This window comes from Falco biarmicus, chromosome 9 (assembly GCF_023638135.1).
Source record: "Falco biarmicus isolate bFalBia1 chromosome 9, bFalBia1.pri, whole genome shotgun sequence".
In the NCBI taxonomy this organism is placed as follows: Eukaryota; Metazoa; Chordata; class Aves; order Falconiformes; family Falconidae; genus Falco; species Falco biarmicus.
This window is the reverse complement of record NC_079296.1, coordinates 32,834,135-32,851,349: the sequence shown is the minus strand read 5'-3', so window position 1 is coordinate 32,851,349 and position 17,215 is coordinate 32,834,135. Positions and strand designations below refer to the sequence as shown.

Here is a 17,215-nt window from a genome sequence, read left to right as displayed (position 1 = left end):
TGCAATGCTAAATACAAGTTATTAACGTGAAGGGCCAAGAAGAAAAGAGGATGCAGAAAAGAAATAGAATTCACTATTTTTCCCTCTTTCTCCCAGGATGTCTTTGAAGCCCTCCTAAGCACAGGAGTAAAGAAGCAGTCCAAATCACGTATGAAGCATATGCAGCAGATGTAATGCCTATAAATAAAGCGCAAGTGCTCTCACTGTAGACACCCATTTGCAAATAGCTCCCACATTCTTTTCCAAGCTGCTACTCCCAGCTAACCCCCCGACTTAACATGAATCATTGCCAAGCCCACCTATAGTACAAACCAATATATGGTATTTCTTTATCCCTTCCAACCTTTCCTTCTGCTTTACCCCCATTAGTGCTAGATGCTTTGGCTATAGTATTTACTGTGTCTGATGAAGTAAATCCAACTTGAGAAACAAGAGACTGGAGCAGATGTCTCAGAACAAGGGCTTCAGTGAAAGTAGGAACTGCTCTCAAAGAAGCTCTCTAAGCACATACTTTAAATTCACAGAGAGCAGAACAGTTTTCAGAGTTGAAGATAAAGTAGTCCATCAATAAAACCAGATGTGCTGCTGTTATAATAAAGTCAGAATTGCAGGCAGTTACTGGTAAAATAAGAAATATTTGATCCTTCTGCATTTATGCATTTGCTCTGCTTATATGCATGCAGGACAGCAAGTGTCAACCATTGGGTATCAAGTACGGTTAATGGCATCAGTTCCAGAAGGGCAATCTATAAAATACAGGAAGCAAGAAGGTTAAGCCAAATGCATCAGTTTAAAGGGATGCCACAGAATAACAACCTTCTGTAAACAGCCTACAGTGTGTTAGGGGTAAGAAAGGGAGGCACACAGCAAGCCTTTCCGCACAGGCAAGTCTCTGCACCAAGGTATGCACACAGGCTTCTTAACCTTGAAGTGATCAAGCATGCTCAGTACAGACAGACTTCTCGGAAAGCATTATTTGCAAAACTTTGGTAAATCCAGGCAGGTGAAAACCCTCATTTAATGGCTTACAATTTGAACAGAAGACAATGTTAGGTTTCTGTTGTTTTCATGGAGTGCTAGGGCTCATCTGTAGCACACTGTTTCTGGCACAGAAGTGTTAACTACTGTTATTTTTATAGACCACATTAGCTCCCAATATGAAATACCTTGTGTCTCTACTTGGTGTCAAGCCCTGTGCTAAGATTTGTTAACTGCTTGATTACATAAGAGGAGAAGCTGTACCTGATAACAGAACCCAGCCTTAGCCTAATATTGCTCTGTAGACTGGAGCTGACCCAGACAAGGCATGATAGTGGTTTTGGTTGTTTTCAAGTCATGATGCAGGTGTCACTTAGCAAGCATTAAAGAGGAAAGTAACACAGACAGATCTGGTTTAACAAACTCCGTTTACTATTTATCAATTATTTTCTCTATAGATCTGTTCAATAAAACAAACTATACTTTGTATAACAGATTACTTCATTGCATGTATTGCACAGGCTATATTCATCTGGGCACCATGGAAACAAGATAGCAGGAGGTTACTGTCTTTTTTAAAAAATATATCATTTAGCACAATTAGACAAGATAATACTAACCATTTTAAATGGGTAATCTTTAAATATCCACAGCCATCTCATTTCAGCTGTAACGGATTAGAGAATCCACAGCATTAGTACTGGACAGGGCAAAAGGAAGGCTTCCTCTCTGTAACACGCTCGCCTTTGCTACTGGCCTCCAAAGGCATTCAGTGGGTCATCAAATGTGCTCAGTGTCTTGCTTTCAGATTTTGCTTCTGAGCCTGCTTGGGAAGATCTGCTTTTGGGAGTGGGTATCTTGACCTGGCTGCTAGAAAAGATGTCATCTAAAGGAAAAAAAAAAAAAAAAAAAGATAGATTTTAATGTGAAGTGACTGCCAAACAGAAGTAACATTGTACATTAAGAGTCTCCAGCACACAGCAGTGACTGCCAAGGACATTCTGTGATAAACAAATGCTTTCCTGCTGCTTGCGATTCTAGATGCATTTGTAAGGACATACGTGGGAGCTGATAGCTGTAAGTCAAATTAAGTATTTTTTTTCTTCTCAGTAGAGCAGCATAATCCTTGTATTTTATAACATGTTCAGCTCTCACAGACATTTGAGAAGTACTAGTAAATTAAACCTCCACAATAAATGTCTGCTGGAAACACAACACAGAGGAGAGGAAACAGCCTAGGAGGTTCCTGGAGCGTGTGGAAGATAACTTCCTGACACAGCTGGGCAGTGAGCCGGCAGGGGAGATGCCCCACTGGACCTGCTGTTAACAGACGGGGAAGGACTGGTGGGTGGTGCAGTGGTCAGAGGACATCTTGGGCATAGCGATCACGAGATTACAAGAGTTTTCAGCTCTCAGAGAAGTAAGGAGGGGGATCTGCAGAACCGCTACCTTGGCCTTCCAGAGGGCCAGCTTTGGCCTGCTTAACAGCCTGGTTGACAGAGTTCCTTGGGAGATAGTTCTGAAGGGCCAAGGGGCCCAGGCAGGCTGGGCATTCTTCAAGAGGGAAGTCTTAAAGGCGCAGGAGCAGGCTGTCCCCATGTGCCCAAAGACACTGCCGGCTGGCCTGGCTGGACAGGGCTTTGGCTGGAACTCAGGGAGAAAGGAGAGTCTGCCACCTTTGGAGGAAGGGGCAGGCCCCTCTGGAGGACTCTAAGGATGTTGTGAGGTTATGCAGGGCGCAGATCAGAGAGGCGAAAGCCCAGCTAGAGCTCAGGCCGGCTGCTTTGGATGCAGCAGGGAACACTGCCACAAAAGACGAGGAAAAGGCTGAGGTACTTCACACTTTCTGTGCCTCAGTCCTCAATAGTAAGACCAGCTTCCCTCTGGGAACTCAGCCTCCTGAGCTGGAAGATGGGGATGAGGAGGAGCACAATGAAGTCCCCACAGTCCAGGAGGAAACGGTCAGTGACCTGCTGCTCCACTTAAATGGGCACAAGTGTAGGGGGCCAGACGGGATCTGCCCGAGGACACTGAGGGAGCTGGCAGAGGAGCTCACCAAGCCGCTCTCCATCATTTATCAACAGTCCTGGCTAACTGGGGAGGTCCCGCAAGACTGGACATTAGCCAATGTGACACCCATCTACAGAAAGGGCAGGAAAGAGGATCTGGGGAACTACAGGCCTGTCAGCCTGACCTCGGTGCTAGGGAAGGTGATGGAGCAGATTGTTCTGAGCATCATCACGTGGCACATGCAGGACAACTGAGGGATCAGGCCCAGCCAGGATGGGTTTGTGAAAGGCAGGTCCTGCTTGACGAACCTGATCTCCTTCTACAACACGATGACCTGCCTAGGGGATGAGGGAAAGGCTGTGGATGTTGTCTACCGGGACCTTAGTAAAGCCTTTGACACCATCTCCCACAGCATTCTCCTGGAGAAACTGGCTGCTCATGGCTTGGACAGGTGTGCTCTGTGCTGGGTAAAAAGCTGGCTGGACAGCTGAGCCCAAAGAGTGATAGTAGATGGAGTTATACCCAGGAGCTACCTGAAAGGGGCTGTAGGCAGGGGGGGGGGGTCAGTCTCTTCTCCCAGATAACAAGGGACAGACAGGAGGAAATGGCCTCAAGTTACCCCTGGGGACATTTGCATTATATATCAGGAAAAATTTCTTTGCTGAAAGGGTGATCAAGCATTGGAACAGGCTGCCCAGGGATGTAGTGGAATCACCATCCTTGGAGGTTTTTAAAAAATGCGTAGATGCAGTGCTTAGGGACATGGTTTACTGCTGGACTTGGCAATGCTGGGTTAACAGGTTAGACTTGATGATCTCAAAGGTGTTTTCCTAAATGACTCTATGATTCTATGAAATTCCATTGTGCAAGTGCCAGATAACATCCTTCATAACACCCGGATAACGTTCTTATCTAGATTGTTAGTACCTGAGGAACCTGAAAGATCCAAGGGCTGTGGGGCTGTTGCAAAAAGAATAAATCCGAAGAGGAAAAGATGGCACTTGCTATGCAACATCCACTAGTCATCAGTCTTTAATCTACAGCTCAGTGAAGAACACAGCATAAATCACTTGAGAACAGAGCACAGCTAAGATGCAATGAGGCAGAGAGCTACAACCTCCATCCTGCTGAATATTCAAAAAGTATGTCTACACTCCTGAATCAAGATCTCTCACCACCTTCCTCAATACAAGCATTTTTGTTATGAATAACTAGAACCATGAAGTGGAAAAATATCATGTTGCTATTAAGACAGAGCCCTCCCCTGAAGGATAACAACAGGTAGAAATTAAACCCTCCAACCTGGATACCCTGTACCAGCAGCAGAGCTCACAGACCTGCACTTCTTGCTGTAACTAGTGTGAAGTGTAACTAGTTTAGGACTGTGCTCACAGAAAGAGAAAGAGCTGCTACCATACACGTGCTCAAGTGTTGCCCTGAGGCTTCCTGGGCACACACACAGTGTATCTCTTCATAGGAAGAGAAGACTCTTCACAGGAAGAACATCGAGGTTTTAACTTCAGGATACTCAGATTATGCAGTTGGACTATGAAGGAATAAAAGAATACATTTGCAAGGCTGAAATATATGGCTCATTAGTGATTCACAAGGCCTGTATAAGTAGCACATAACTAGTCTTGAATCCCTATTAAGAAAACACAGGTCTTATACAGAGGTTAATAGCCATTTACTAGTCCTGACTATAAAAACTAGTATTTCACCCTTCACCATATATCCTAACCTTGAGCAGAGGCTAAGCACGAAGTGGCTTATCACAACATGCTTGCCTTTCTCTTCTCACTACTTCTTCCACTCCAGCACGTGTCTGCTACTGTGCTGATCATAGGGATTACACAGGAATAATCCAGTACAACATTTCATCACAACAGCAGTTTAGAAAGGCAGTAAAACAGAGTAATCCCCTACTGGCATCACTCCAAAGCAAGAAGCTACCACATGGATTATCTTCAGCAGAGCAGTACAGTGCCATAAGCAGTAGAGGTATCACTCCCAGTTTATAACAAGGCTTAAAGAATAGGAAAGTTTTGGCCATGGAGAACAGTATTTGTCAAAGCTCGGTCACCATTTTGCAGACAGGCAGAGGTGACCAAGATGTTTGTGTCATCAGCTGTACGGTCGCTGAGGAGGCTAGGATAAAGACCTAGCTAAAGGTTTTTTTCTAATGCTGCCACCACATGCCTAACACAAATACAGTAGTGTCTAGAAGCTGTGGTAGGACAAGGGAAAGCAGCCTGCAGCCTCCACTCCCCCAAGACCGCACCCACTTACTGTTTTATTTACAGCAGAAAGGATGTCCTAAGACAACAGTATACAGCCCTGATAAAGTCCTATTATGATCACTTAAGGCGACCCTTAACCTGAAGCATAGGCAAATGCCAGTTCTACTGCTCTACTGCCAGCAGGGCATCCTCCACCTTCAGGCATCCTCCCTACACTCCTGTTGGTGTTCTGGAGCTCCGTTGCTTTAGGCACTAAGAAGCTGCACACCTATGATTGCACCACAGAACAATCAACACTCCAGAGGTAGATGAAGTCTATCAGATACAGGGTGCTGTAGGTATCACAAATCAGATGTGTGACATAAAACAACAAGCTCTAGCACCAGAGTAGATGTTAAAAGTGGAAGTGCAAATGACAGGTTCTGTTGTGGCTAATTTTCAACGATATTTTCAAGTGGCACTCTACAACTGTTTTATTCAACATGAGGTCTGGGGTTTTGTGCTGAAATATTTGGAAGGGGTAGCTCTTTGGGAAATTCTTTTGTTTGCTACAGGCTACATGAAAAAATGTAAATTATTAAAATAAGATATTTTAATCATCCAATACATTATTTCAAATACTTTGCCTGCAAACATTTAAGTCTTATTTTTTTATATCAGTTGAGAAAGTTTTGAAATCTTGAGATGTTCATTCTCCGGTAAGGTTTCTAACACATTTACAGACTTCAACCAGGTCATTCCATCAGGCTGGAATGCTTAACAGCAGTCCAAGCAAAACAGTGATAAGTCAGATTCAATTTGAATAGGTTGGAAAGAACGAAGACTGACAAGAATCAAAGCTAGAGAAGGGAATTTTTGTCTTAGAGGAAAAGAAATACTTGCAATCCCAAAGAAGAGCTATAAACATGAAGAGCCTGAGAACAGACAGACACAGGTGGAGATCAAACGACTTTCAATACCTCCACTGATGAAGAACAGGAAAAGAGCATGCTTTGCATCATTTCAAATTGCTATATGCTGCTTTTTCAACAAATTATACAAGATAAACTTTTGTTCTCAGGTGTAGTATTTGTAAATTGTTCTGGGTATACTTGGATGTAAACAAAATCTTACAGGCTCCAAGGCCGTCAACATGACAGTGAAGGTGGGGCAGGAAGAGATGCTAACTTCTTCATATCAATGATTCACCTAAAGGTACAATACAAAAAGCTGTGTAGACTGAAATGCAGAATGTATCTCAGAGCCATAACAACATGAGATTAATCTCTTACTCCAGACAAAAATTTTTCTCATTCCCACAGGTGAGAAAATCCCTATAGGAATTAAACTATTTCTTCTCTCAGAATTTAATACACTCTACTAAACCATGTAAATGCTGTGCTAGTTCTACAAATCTAAGAAGTTCACATCCAAGGTTAAAATCCAAAGATGACCAGGGATTTCAGAGCAGTTGAAAAGTTAAAAGAAAGCAAAGGGTTCTAAAACATCTTCAATGAATGCAACTCAGGACAGTATTATGAGATTAGCAGCAAGTCATTAGACACTCACCCATATCATCATCAAATATAGATTTTTGTTCCACCTTTTTCTTGGTCTTCTTTTCTTTCGGTTTTACGGTGAGATCCGCAAAAATATCAATGTTATCATCGAACAGGTTAGTCTCTGGCATTTTCTCTTTTGCTTTGTTCATTGGTTTAATTGCCTCAGTAGCAAATATATCATCCTTGGAGCAAAGCACAGAGAGATCATCAATACACAACACACTTCAAGAGAATAGTCACGATTCGTACGCAACAACTGAGATGTTAAATTCAACTGACAGCCTTGCACTTCTCAAACCTGAGAAGTTTGAGTCCCTTCTCATGGAGGACCTGGCAGAAGTGCCATAATGTGGGATTATGCACAGGTCAAGCACAGCACACAGATGCTTCCATCAGCTGCCCAGACTGACAACTTTATTCCTTTTTTTAAAAAAAAATATTTTTAAGAGAGTTATTTGAGCTGCTGTCCGCTGAACAGACTGCTAATATCCAAATACTTTACTACTCTGATAATCATAGGTATGTTGTCACAGCACAGTAAGTGACATGCCTACTCTGTGTTAAGGCTCCACCTTTTCATCCACTCTTGCTATTAAGGGGGTGAACAACCAAAGATGGGGTTTCTATTGCCCAGTAATAGAGCATGATTGGCAGTTTACTTCCCTACCTATCCTGCACACCCCATCTTATTCAGCAGCCTCCAATAAGTTTGTGTTTAAGTAAAGGGGTCTGCGTAAGGCCCAGGGGATCAAGAAGGCCAAGTTGGCAGGCTCAACCATTACCTCAAAGATATCTTGGGCACTAGGGTCAACAGCTTGCCGGACAACAGATTTCAAATCCTTTTTTCCAGTTTTCTGACAGGTGAAGAGAGAGTCTTCTTCTTCCTCCAGAAAAGGTATAGGGCTGCTTTTTGTTGAAGATTTTTGCTGTACAGGCTGGAAGAGATCATTGCTGTCCTGATCGCCCAGAACAGACAGATCAGACTTTTTTTCCCTGCCCTTGATGAGTTTGTTAGCTACGCTGTCTGGCATTCCCTCCTTTAACTTTGATTGTGCAGCTGGTTTGGATGCTGAGCTGCTTGCAAAAAAGTCTTCTGATTCAAACAGATCATCCCCTTGGTCCATGGATTCTGGAGGAAGGAGTTTGTTTGTCCCAGCATACAAAACACTGCCATGAGCTGGTAGTGACACGCCAGAGAGAAAGCCATTTTCCTTGGAGTCTGCTTCAGTACTAAGAGGCTCCTTTATGTTCACTACTGCTGACATCTGTTTTGGTAGAGAGAACTGTGATTCTTTAGAACTGTCTATCTCTTCACCCTCTTCAGACTCTTGGGCAGCTAGACGGCGGGCCATTCTGCTAGGAGGTCTTCGTTTTCCTGTAACCTTGATCCTGGTCTGCAAGAAAGGAGTAAAAGCAGAGTAGGGTTATACAGAAGGAAAAAGAACCATCCACACTGCACAGAAGACAGGTTAGGATTCCTGTTGTTTCCTCCTAGCACTTTGCTTTCACAACACTGCAGTTAACACGCATCACCCATTTCACTAACACACATCACACTAAAACTCAATTATGTGCAAGTTCTGCTCACAGCTCTGGTTTAAGTTACTTAAACAGCTACATGTACGTTTAAACAAATGCTCAGTTGGGAATCTTCAGCAAGGAATGCTGAGACAACACTGATTTATGTCATAAGGAGAAATAACAGGAACCATTCATCATCAGCTGCTTAGCATCATCCATTCTCCCCATTTTTCAGAAAGAGGAAAGACAGACAAGTGGGACATTTAAGCTCGGAGTAGTTTGCAGCAAAGTTCAGAAAAATAACCCAGTGCTTTTGATTTGCTGCCCCCTGTTCATTCCGCAGCAGGTGGAATTGTGGTACAAAAGCAACAGTACTTGCATGTAGAGTCTCACAATAAAGGTCAGCAAGCCACTCTAGCCCCTCGGCTTTAGGTAATACCTTAGTCAGACAGCTTGCTAATCCAGGGGCTTCTGCGCAGTTAGTCTGTCCAAGCCATGACTAATTATGTTTTCCATTTAATTTCATTTTATGTATAGCCTTCTGCAGTTCATTCTTCCGCTGCTTTGAAAGAAGCCCCCCTGCAAGCTTCCATTATAGCCTCTACCATATCACATATGGACAGGAGTATTCACATAGGTAGGGAAACAGACCAGTACAGCCTCCTCTTCCCTTTTGTTAATTGCAGTGTTGGAGTAGAAAGACAATCTGGATGGATATGCTGTAACACAGCTTAAAGGAGCCACGTGCTTTTGTCAGAATCATTGCAGAAACACATGTGCCTTCAGAGTGTGGGGCTGTTTTAATCAGAGCATGGCTGAAAACCACAAAAATGATGATGGGAGATGCACTTGAAAAAATCTGACCCCTGCTCCATGCACTGTTGTTTGAAAGGATAGCCAGAATGGTGGATAGGTTGCTTTGTTCAACCCTTTGGAAAAAAATGCATTTGGCTGCATACATTCACAGCTTAAACTCAAACTTGAAAGGCTGAAGAATCACATACCAGAAGTAAAGCATGTAACCAGAGCCACAAAAAAAATTACTGTATAGCTACTGAGATACCTCTCAGATTAATTCTGTAAACAAACATGCATCATCACTATGCTAAAGTCAACATTTGAGGTTTACCATACGCAGCTATGTGAGATCTACTCTTCTGCAAGCTTATCTATTTAAAAGTATCACGATAGAGGTGTTTGTCTGTTGTGCAGGACATGCTGGTATTAGAAACAACTATGCCTACATGGTAACGCATTAGTTTGATGTACAAGCTTTAAAGCCATTTGACACTAAGGGGTCATGTCAGCTATTCTGGTGACAGCTGCTGCACCTTCCCAAGTCATCTCTGCTACTCATCGAGTAATTAACAGTCCCAGCAGCATTAAGGAAGGAAAGAATCAAAGTTAGGATACTGAGTTATCTTATTCAAACAGCTGCTGTCAGGAAACCCGAGATTTATAAAATCAAAAGCAACCAGACCAAATCTTAACTACATGGTTCAAGCTTGCTTTTTTTTTTTTTTTTTTTTTTTTTTAAGAACCCCTAAATCTTTAATTAGAATATGCCTTTTTCAGTCCATAAAGTAAAAGGTATAAACAAAAATAAGTGACTCAGGAGGCAGAGATCTACCATATCAAAAGCTGTAACACTTTGTTGTTTTCTGTGGGATTTTTCATTAAAAACAGTTTTTATTTGAAAAAGAATTGATATTGAAAGTTCAGGATAACATGACACTTTTATCCACTGAGGAGGTAAAGGTCAAGCTACAGCACTAATGCGTTCTTGATATCTTGCCACAGCAACTGTCCATAACATGCTTTGTACTTAATTTAGAGAGACGCCTTTTTTATGGTTTTCAGGTTGGCATCTCCTGGGACATCAGGACAAGATGTTATGCTATAAAGTACCTTTAACCTATAGAGAAAAACACTGTATTTGGGGAACGTACATGTGTACCTTAAAAAGGCACAGAATTAAGCATATGCATAAGGCCCTTATAGAGCTAAGAATGTAGGAGGCTTGACTTTCTCTTCAGTGGTCCACTGAAGAGAGAGGAGATGAGATTTTCATACCTCCATTTAGATTCAGATAGGCCACGCTTAGCAGAACATGCATACCAAAACACAAATTCCAGCATGAGGACAGACTGTGGTTTTAATCCCCCTTTCCATTTTCCTAAATACCAAGGTTACCTTATTGGCACTGTGCAAAGTATCCGCTTGCATAGGCTGATCAAAGCTAACACCTAGTTCTTCGTTGTTTCCTGAAGCAGAGAAGGCTTCGCTGTTCTGTACATCCTTGGGCTCGTGTAAAGGAGTATCCAGAACTGGTAAGGGGGACTTCACATTAGAGACCTTGGGCATTGCACCAGGTAGTAAGGCTGCAGGGTTAATAGCTAAATTAGCCTATAAAACAATAGAAAACAAAAGCATACACACAAGAAGAGATCACATTAATAACTCTTTAAGTGCAAGCATGGCCCCAGAGAATGAGCAAGCACTAGCATATGTGGGCATTCAAGTTCTACTTCTACAAGTGCCTGGCCTTTCTTACACCTATGCACTTCTGCATCACCCACATCCTCTGTCTCACTAAGCCTGTGGAGGGCTCAACACTTATTCTGTGTAAGAGCTTCAGGAACAGCATGGCTACGTTATGTTGAACTAGACGCCTATGTAGCTCAGTATCCTTTCTGAGGACAACAATGGTTCTGACATTAATTCCCACATTCTGACATCGTTCCCACAAAAGTAGGACTCTGCTTTAGTTTCCACTCTCCCGCATTACAACCAGGAACAGACAGGAAGCTTTAGCAGCTATAGACACCCACGAGCAAGGTCTGTGTGGAGACACTGTTCCAGCAGTACACACTGACTCCTGTAAATAGAAACTTCTGCTTGTAGTGGGTGACTCTCTGTTAGGGGGCACCAAGATACCCATCTGCTGGCCTGACAGGGAGTCACAAGAGGTATGCTGCCTTCCAGGAGCCAAGGTCCAAAGAGGGTACTACAACTTGTCAAGAGCACGGCCTGCTATCCTCCCGTACTCTTTCACATGGGCACAAATGACACTGCAAGCCAGAACCTGGGCAGAATCAAGGAAGATTATAAAACCCTGGGGCCACAGGTGAAACATTTTGGTGCCCAAGTCATTTTCTCTTACATTTTACCAGTAAGAGGAAAGGGTGCAGCCAGAAATAGATTTATACTGCACACCAACTTATGGCTTCACAGCTGGTGCTGTCATGAGGGATTTGGCTTCTGCAACAATGCGACATTCTTTGACTAGACCCTGTTAGGGTGGGATGGGACCCATCTGTCTAGAAGCAGCAAGGGAATCTTTGGCAGCAGACTGGACAGCTTGGTGGGATGGGCTTTAAACTGAAGGACTTGGTGTGGGTTGGGGTCCAAGGTGGCAATGCTCACACCATCACATCCAACTGGGGAATAAGCCAGGCCAACCAGAGCAGCGATGCATGTTCCCTTGCTGCCTCCCAAGATGGGTACAGAAGGCCAGCCACCTCAAGGGTGTGCGTGGCCATGGTGGATCCTCTTGCAGCCCTCCTGGGAAACCTGTGTGCTCTGAAGTGCCTGTACACCCACGCACGCAGCACGGGGAATACACAGGAAGAATGACAGAGCAGTGTGCGGTGGCAGGGCCATGATCTCATTGCAGTTATGGGGACATGCTGGGGTAGCCCACATCACTGGAATGCTGTCATGGGTGACCATGTACTTTTTAGGAATGTCCATTTGGAATTAAATCTGGTGAGGGAGGTCAAGGACAACAAGAAGGGTTTCTTCAAATACATCAGCAGGAAAATGATGACTTGGGAAAACGTGGGCCTGCTGCTGAATGAGGTGGGTGCCCTGGGGACAAAGGACACAGAGGAGGTGGAGTTACTGAATGCTGCCTTTGCTTCAGTCCTCGCTGCTGAGGCTGGCCCTCTGGTTTCCCAGACCCTGGAGGCAAGAGAAGAAGCCTGGAGAAAGACAGACTTTCCCTTGGTCAAGGAGGATCATTTTGAGATCACTTGAGCAAACCTGACACCCACAAATCCATGGGGCCCGATGGGATGCACCCCTGAGTGCTGAGGGAGCCGGCAGGTGTTATTGCCAAGCCACTCTCCATCATCTTTGAAAGGGCGTGGAGAACAGGAGAGGTACCTGAGGACTGGAGGAAAGCCAGTGTCACTCCAGTCTTCAGAAAGGGCAAGAAGGAGGACCCAGGAAACTACAGGCCGGTCAGCCTCATCTCCATCCCCGGAAAGGTGATGGAACAGCTCATCCTGGAGGTCATCTCTAAGCATATGGAGGGGAAGAAGGTCATCAGGACCAGTCAACATGGATTTACCAAAGAGAAAAGGCCTGACCAACCTGATAACCTTCTAGGATGGAATGACTGGCTGGGCAGATGAGGGGACAGCAGTGGATGTTGTCTATCTTGACCTCAGAAAGGCTTTTGACACTGTCTCCCATAACATCCTCACACGTAAACTGAGGAAGTGTGGGTTAGATGAGGAGACAAGTGAGGTGGACTAAGAACTGGCTGATTGTCACAGCTCAGAGGGTTGTGACCAGCAGCACAGAGCGTAGCTGGAGGCCCGTAGCTAGCGGTGTTCCCCAGGGGTCAGTACTGGGCCCAGTCCTGTTCAACTTACTCATCAGTGACCAGGATGAAGGGACAGAGCTACCCTCAGAGCGTTTGCAGGTGACACAGAGCTGGGAGGAGTGGCTGATACACCAGGAGGCTGCGCTGCCGTTCAGTGAGACCGGGACAGGCTGGAGAGCCGGGCAGAGAGGAACCTGATGAAGTCCAGCAAAGGCAAGTGTAGGGTCTGCACCTGGGGAGGAACAACCCCATGCACCGGTACGGGCTGGGGCTGGCCTGCTGGGAGGCAGCTCTGCAGAGAAGGACGTGGGAGTGCTGGTGGACAGCAAGTTGCCCACGAGCCAGCAGTGTGCCCTGGTGGCCAAGGCAGCCAGAAGGACCCTGGGGTGCATTAGGAGGAGCATGGCCAGCAGGTCGAGGGAGGTGATCCTGCCCCTCTGCTCTGCGCTGGGGAGGCTGCAGCTGGAGTGCTGTGTCCAGCGCTGGGCTCCCCAGTCCAAGAGAGACAGGGAACTACTGGGGAGGGCCCAGCACAGGGCAAAGGCAGTGAGGGGACCGGGGCATCTCCCTTGTGACGAAAGGCTGGGAGAGCTGGGCCTGCTCAGCCTGGAGAAGACTGAGAGGGGACCTGTCAATGTCTACAAATATCTTGAGGGCAGGTGCCAAGAGGACGGGGCCAGGCTCTTTTCAGTGGTGCCCAGCGACAGGACAAGGGGCAGCGGGCACAAACTGCAACACGGGAAGCTCCTTCTGAATATGGGGAAGAACGTCTTCACTTTGAGGGTGACAGAGCCCTGTCACAGGCTGCCCAGAGAGGCTGTGGAGCCTCCTTCTCTGGGGACATTCAAAACCCGCCTGGATGGGATTCTGTGCAACCTGCTGTAGGTGAACCTGTGTTAGCAGGGGTGTTGGACTACATGATGTCCAGAGGTCCCTTCCAACCCTGATCATTCTGTGATTAAAAGTGATATTGTGATACAGACAGTTATTAGTCATTTCATGTCAGAGAGGGACATAACCAAAAGCCCAAACCCCTAAGAGTCTCCGAACGTACTTAAAATAGTGCTGAGAATAGCAGGTCAAAGAGGAGCCCACCCTCTGCCCCCACAGAGAGTAAAAAGTGCTGCTCAGAGTCAGTTCTGAAATGGGAGGGGGAAATAATATTATACATGCAATATAGAAAAAGTAATAGAAAATAGCCCATCTAAAAAAAAAAAATAATTGCAAGAGTAAAGTAAGGAAGTAGAAGATTTTGTTTCAGAGAAAGCCATCAGTGAGGCAAGGAAGACTGGTTTTTTTTGAAAGTCAAAATGCCAATAAAGTTAATTACTTGTAGCTTTCCAATCCGAGATGAGGGCTCTTTGGTTTTAATTGGAACAGGACCTGCAAATTTCTGCACAGAATTACAGTGGATTAAACAAGTGGAGAAATTGTTATCAACCAGATTATAGTTTGCATTTTAACACATCTATAGAAAGCTGCTCACTGCTTACCAATTTCTTTTGAAGATATCTTGTTACCATCACATTCTTCTGCCAGAGCTACAGTCACTCAGTTTTCAGCTTCAGTTCCCCACATGCCACAGCCCCATCTTCATTACTACATTTCATTCCACCCTCCTTCTACCCAATTATTATACTTTGCCATAGTAACCCAACTTCCACCTTCTCCAGGTCACACAACACCACTCAAATCAAACTGTTACAGCTACCCTCCCTCCTTGCTTATTCTCTCCCGTAAGACCCTCTGAAGCCATGTTGCCCGATCATGATATAACTAACTTTTCTCTTTGTGACTGGCTATGATAGGGTCATAGGGATGCCAAGGGGGCTGCAAAAATGTACCTCTCGGCCTGCAAGGAAAACAGCTTCAGAGAAGTGAGTGCTCCTCTATAAAAAGCAGGCCATTAGTGCCAGAAATAAGACTAGACTAAAAGAGCAAGAACAGCTGTTTGGTCTGAAGACATGGGTCAATTGTAGGACTCAGGGATGAATATAATGAGCTGAGGTGCTCTTCCTAGGGCTTGCTCTTTACATGTTTGTAGTCTACATGGTTCTGTGAGCTAGTCTGTATTGCTGTTGGTATGATTGGGCAGTCAGAGCTCCTTCAGCCACACTGAAGTAACTGAGGGTTTGCAAAGGTTTGGACACTGGTTTTGGGGTGTTGATAGCATGACAGAGGAATCCTAGTGTCCAAGGAGATCATTCTTCACTTAAATCATGTGGTATTCAGCTGAACTTGACAGGCTGAGCTCATTCTTAGACGAGGCTGTCAATTGCTACAAAAAATAAGGGAAGATAAGTGTGGTTCTACACTTCAAGGAGTACTTCACCATAAGGGAAGACAGGCTAATTACTAGCCCTACAGATTTGCTTTGTGTTCCTCAGCCCAGGGGAGAAAAAACACCACCCACCCTCCGCAATGAAAAGCAAATCTCTTACAGATGGAAATCCAACAAGCAGCTCTGGTGAGGCACAAGCCTGAAATCAGATCCAGACTGCCTCTCCCAGAGACCCTTGGTTCTGAAAGATTAAGGACAGGAGTAGGAGACATTTTGCTCACCATAAAGTCTCCAAGATAAGATTCTCAACAGCCACAGATCTGTGTTGCATGCCTTGATCTCCTTCCTGAGAAAGCCTACCTGTACTTTAAAGAGCACATTCACTCTTAACAGACACTGGCACTTCAGAAATGAATAAACAACAACCCATTTTCAGTTCAACTGGACCTGATGTATAGTTCTTCACTGCCTTGTGCGTTGTCCTTTGAAGTGTGTGGGCAATGAATAAAACACTGTATCAATAGCATTTAGACTTCTTGCTAGTAACAGTGCACCTGCTGATAACCAGAGAGAAGTTTGGCCATGCATTGCCACTCTGCAGCCAGTGAATCCAGGCATTAGTTTTGATCTTTTCAAGACACATACTGAAAACAAAATGATACATCTTTCTCTTTGCATGCTGTTCAAGGCATAAGATTTAAGTACTTGCCTCTGTAGTTACTGCCTTCAGAGCTTCATCTTGTTTGGTACTTAAAGCATTTTCTAGAAGGTTACTGCTCTCCAAGGAAGGACCAGTACTGGTCTTAAGAGTTTTCTTCTCGGCTATTTTCTGAAAGTAATAACAGAACAAGTCAACATGAATTGGCTATAAAGCATGGTCTGCAGATTAAAACAAAAAACAAAACAAAAAAACACCACCTAAAACAAGCAAAGCTTTTTAAAATCTTGCTTCATCTGAGAAGAGAACTAGCCACATCTTTTGGCTCTGCAGTCCATAGCAGGCATTGCCTTTTGGCTCCGCAGTGACAAGGGCCTTCCACTCCTTCATTCCTACCTCAACTTTTGCTGTCTATGTTAATGATAAATGAGAGTTTCAACAAACTTCCAAATGCATACAGATTTCCTCATGCACAGGACAGCAAAGAATATAAAAGGCACAAAGCTAGCTAAGAAACACTGCTATTTTTACGTTTTCAAGCAAACAGGCTCCATATATAACTGCCAAGCACTAATTACTTAAGACCACCCCTTCCACAGTCCTCAAAGGAACTGTTTCCAGCAACTATTGCATTTTCCAGCCCAACTTCCAGCTATAGACATTAAAATAGACTAAAGTAAGAGTTGACTTCACTTTAAGCCAGATGTTTAGAGTAGCAGCTCAGAATGCGTGTTAGGACTTTGACCTCAGACCACCTGTAATGCAGTCTAGTTCATTACTGCAGCTCCTTGCCCTCTAAAAAGAATCCCATGATTCACAAGTATTCTAATACTGCATTCATTACCTTAAATCAAACCAACCTGCAGAGACTTTAATTAAATAAGCATAGTGCAAGGCTCATCAGTCAGGTGTGAACTACAGGAAAGCAATATTAGCAAGTTAAACAATAAAACCATTAAAAAATACAAAATACTAGTCTGATTTCTGCTCAGATGTGCTCTCTTACACCTAAGCCAGTCCAAGTGGTACACAAAACTAAAAAGAATCCAATCCTCTCATCCCAGATTTGGCAGACCTAATGCATCTGTTTGTTCCCTGTGTCTCCAGGGTCACAATGACCATTTCTATCCTCCCAAAAACACTTGAGATGTCACTTCACTTCTTGTGGGAATACATATGGGTAGAATTCCTTCCATATACTTTCCAATGCCTTTTATATAAGCCATTTACAGTAGAGGAACAGATACCGGAAGACTTGTTTTAGTGGTACTGAAGAGATCATCCTCATTGTCATCCCCAAAAAGCCCTCCTCCAGATGATGGCTTGAGGATACGGTTTGCAGGCTAAAGAGACAAAGAATAAAGAAAAGATGTG

General features: G+C 44.3%; 1 protein-coding gene across 6 annotated transcripts in view; it reads right to left on the bottom strand.

The window, feature by feature from the left end:
• Positions 1-1,389: 1,389 nt before the first annotated feature.
• The window catches only part of LOC130154951 (anthrax toxin receptor 1-like), a 195,468-nt gene continuing 179,642 nt past the window's right edge, over positions 1,390-17,215 (bottom strand). For 5 of the 6 annotated variants that reach the window (XM_056351724.1, XM_056351725.1, XM_056351727.1 and 2 more), the window contains 7 exons: positions 17,089-17,184; positions 15,893-16,012; positions 14,233-14,295; positions 10,484-10,696; positions 7,552-8,163; positions 6,777-6,951; positions 1,390-1,864 (listed from right to left, as the gene is read on the bottom strand). In XM_056351724.1, the coding sequence (XP_056207699.1) occupies positions 1,728-1,864; positions 6,777-6,951; positions 7,552-8,163; positions 10,484-10,696; positions 14,233-14,295; positions 15,893-16,012; positions 17,089-17,184 (1,416 nt within the window). In that variant the 3' untranslated portion in view covers positions 1,390-1,727. The remainder of the gene's footprint in view (positions 1,865-6,776; positions 6,952-7,551; positions 8,164-10,483; positions 10,697-14,232; positions 14,296-15,892; positions 16,013-17,088; positions 17,185-17,215) is intronic. The other variant, XM_056351726.1, reaches the window with a different exon arrangement.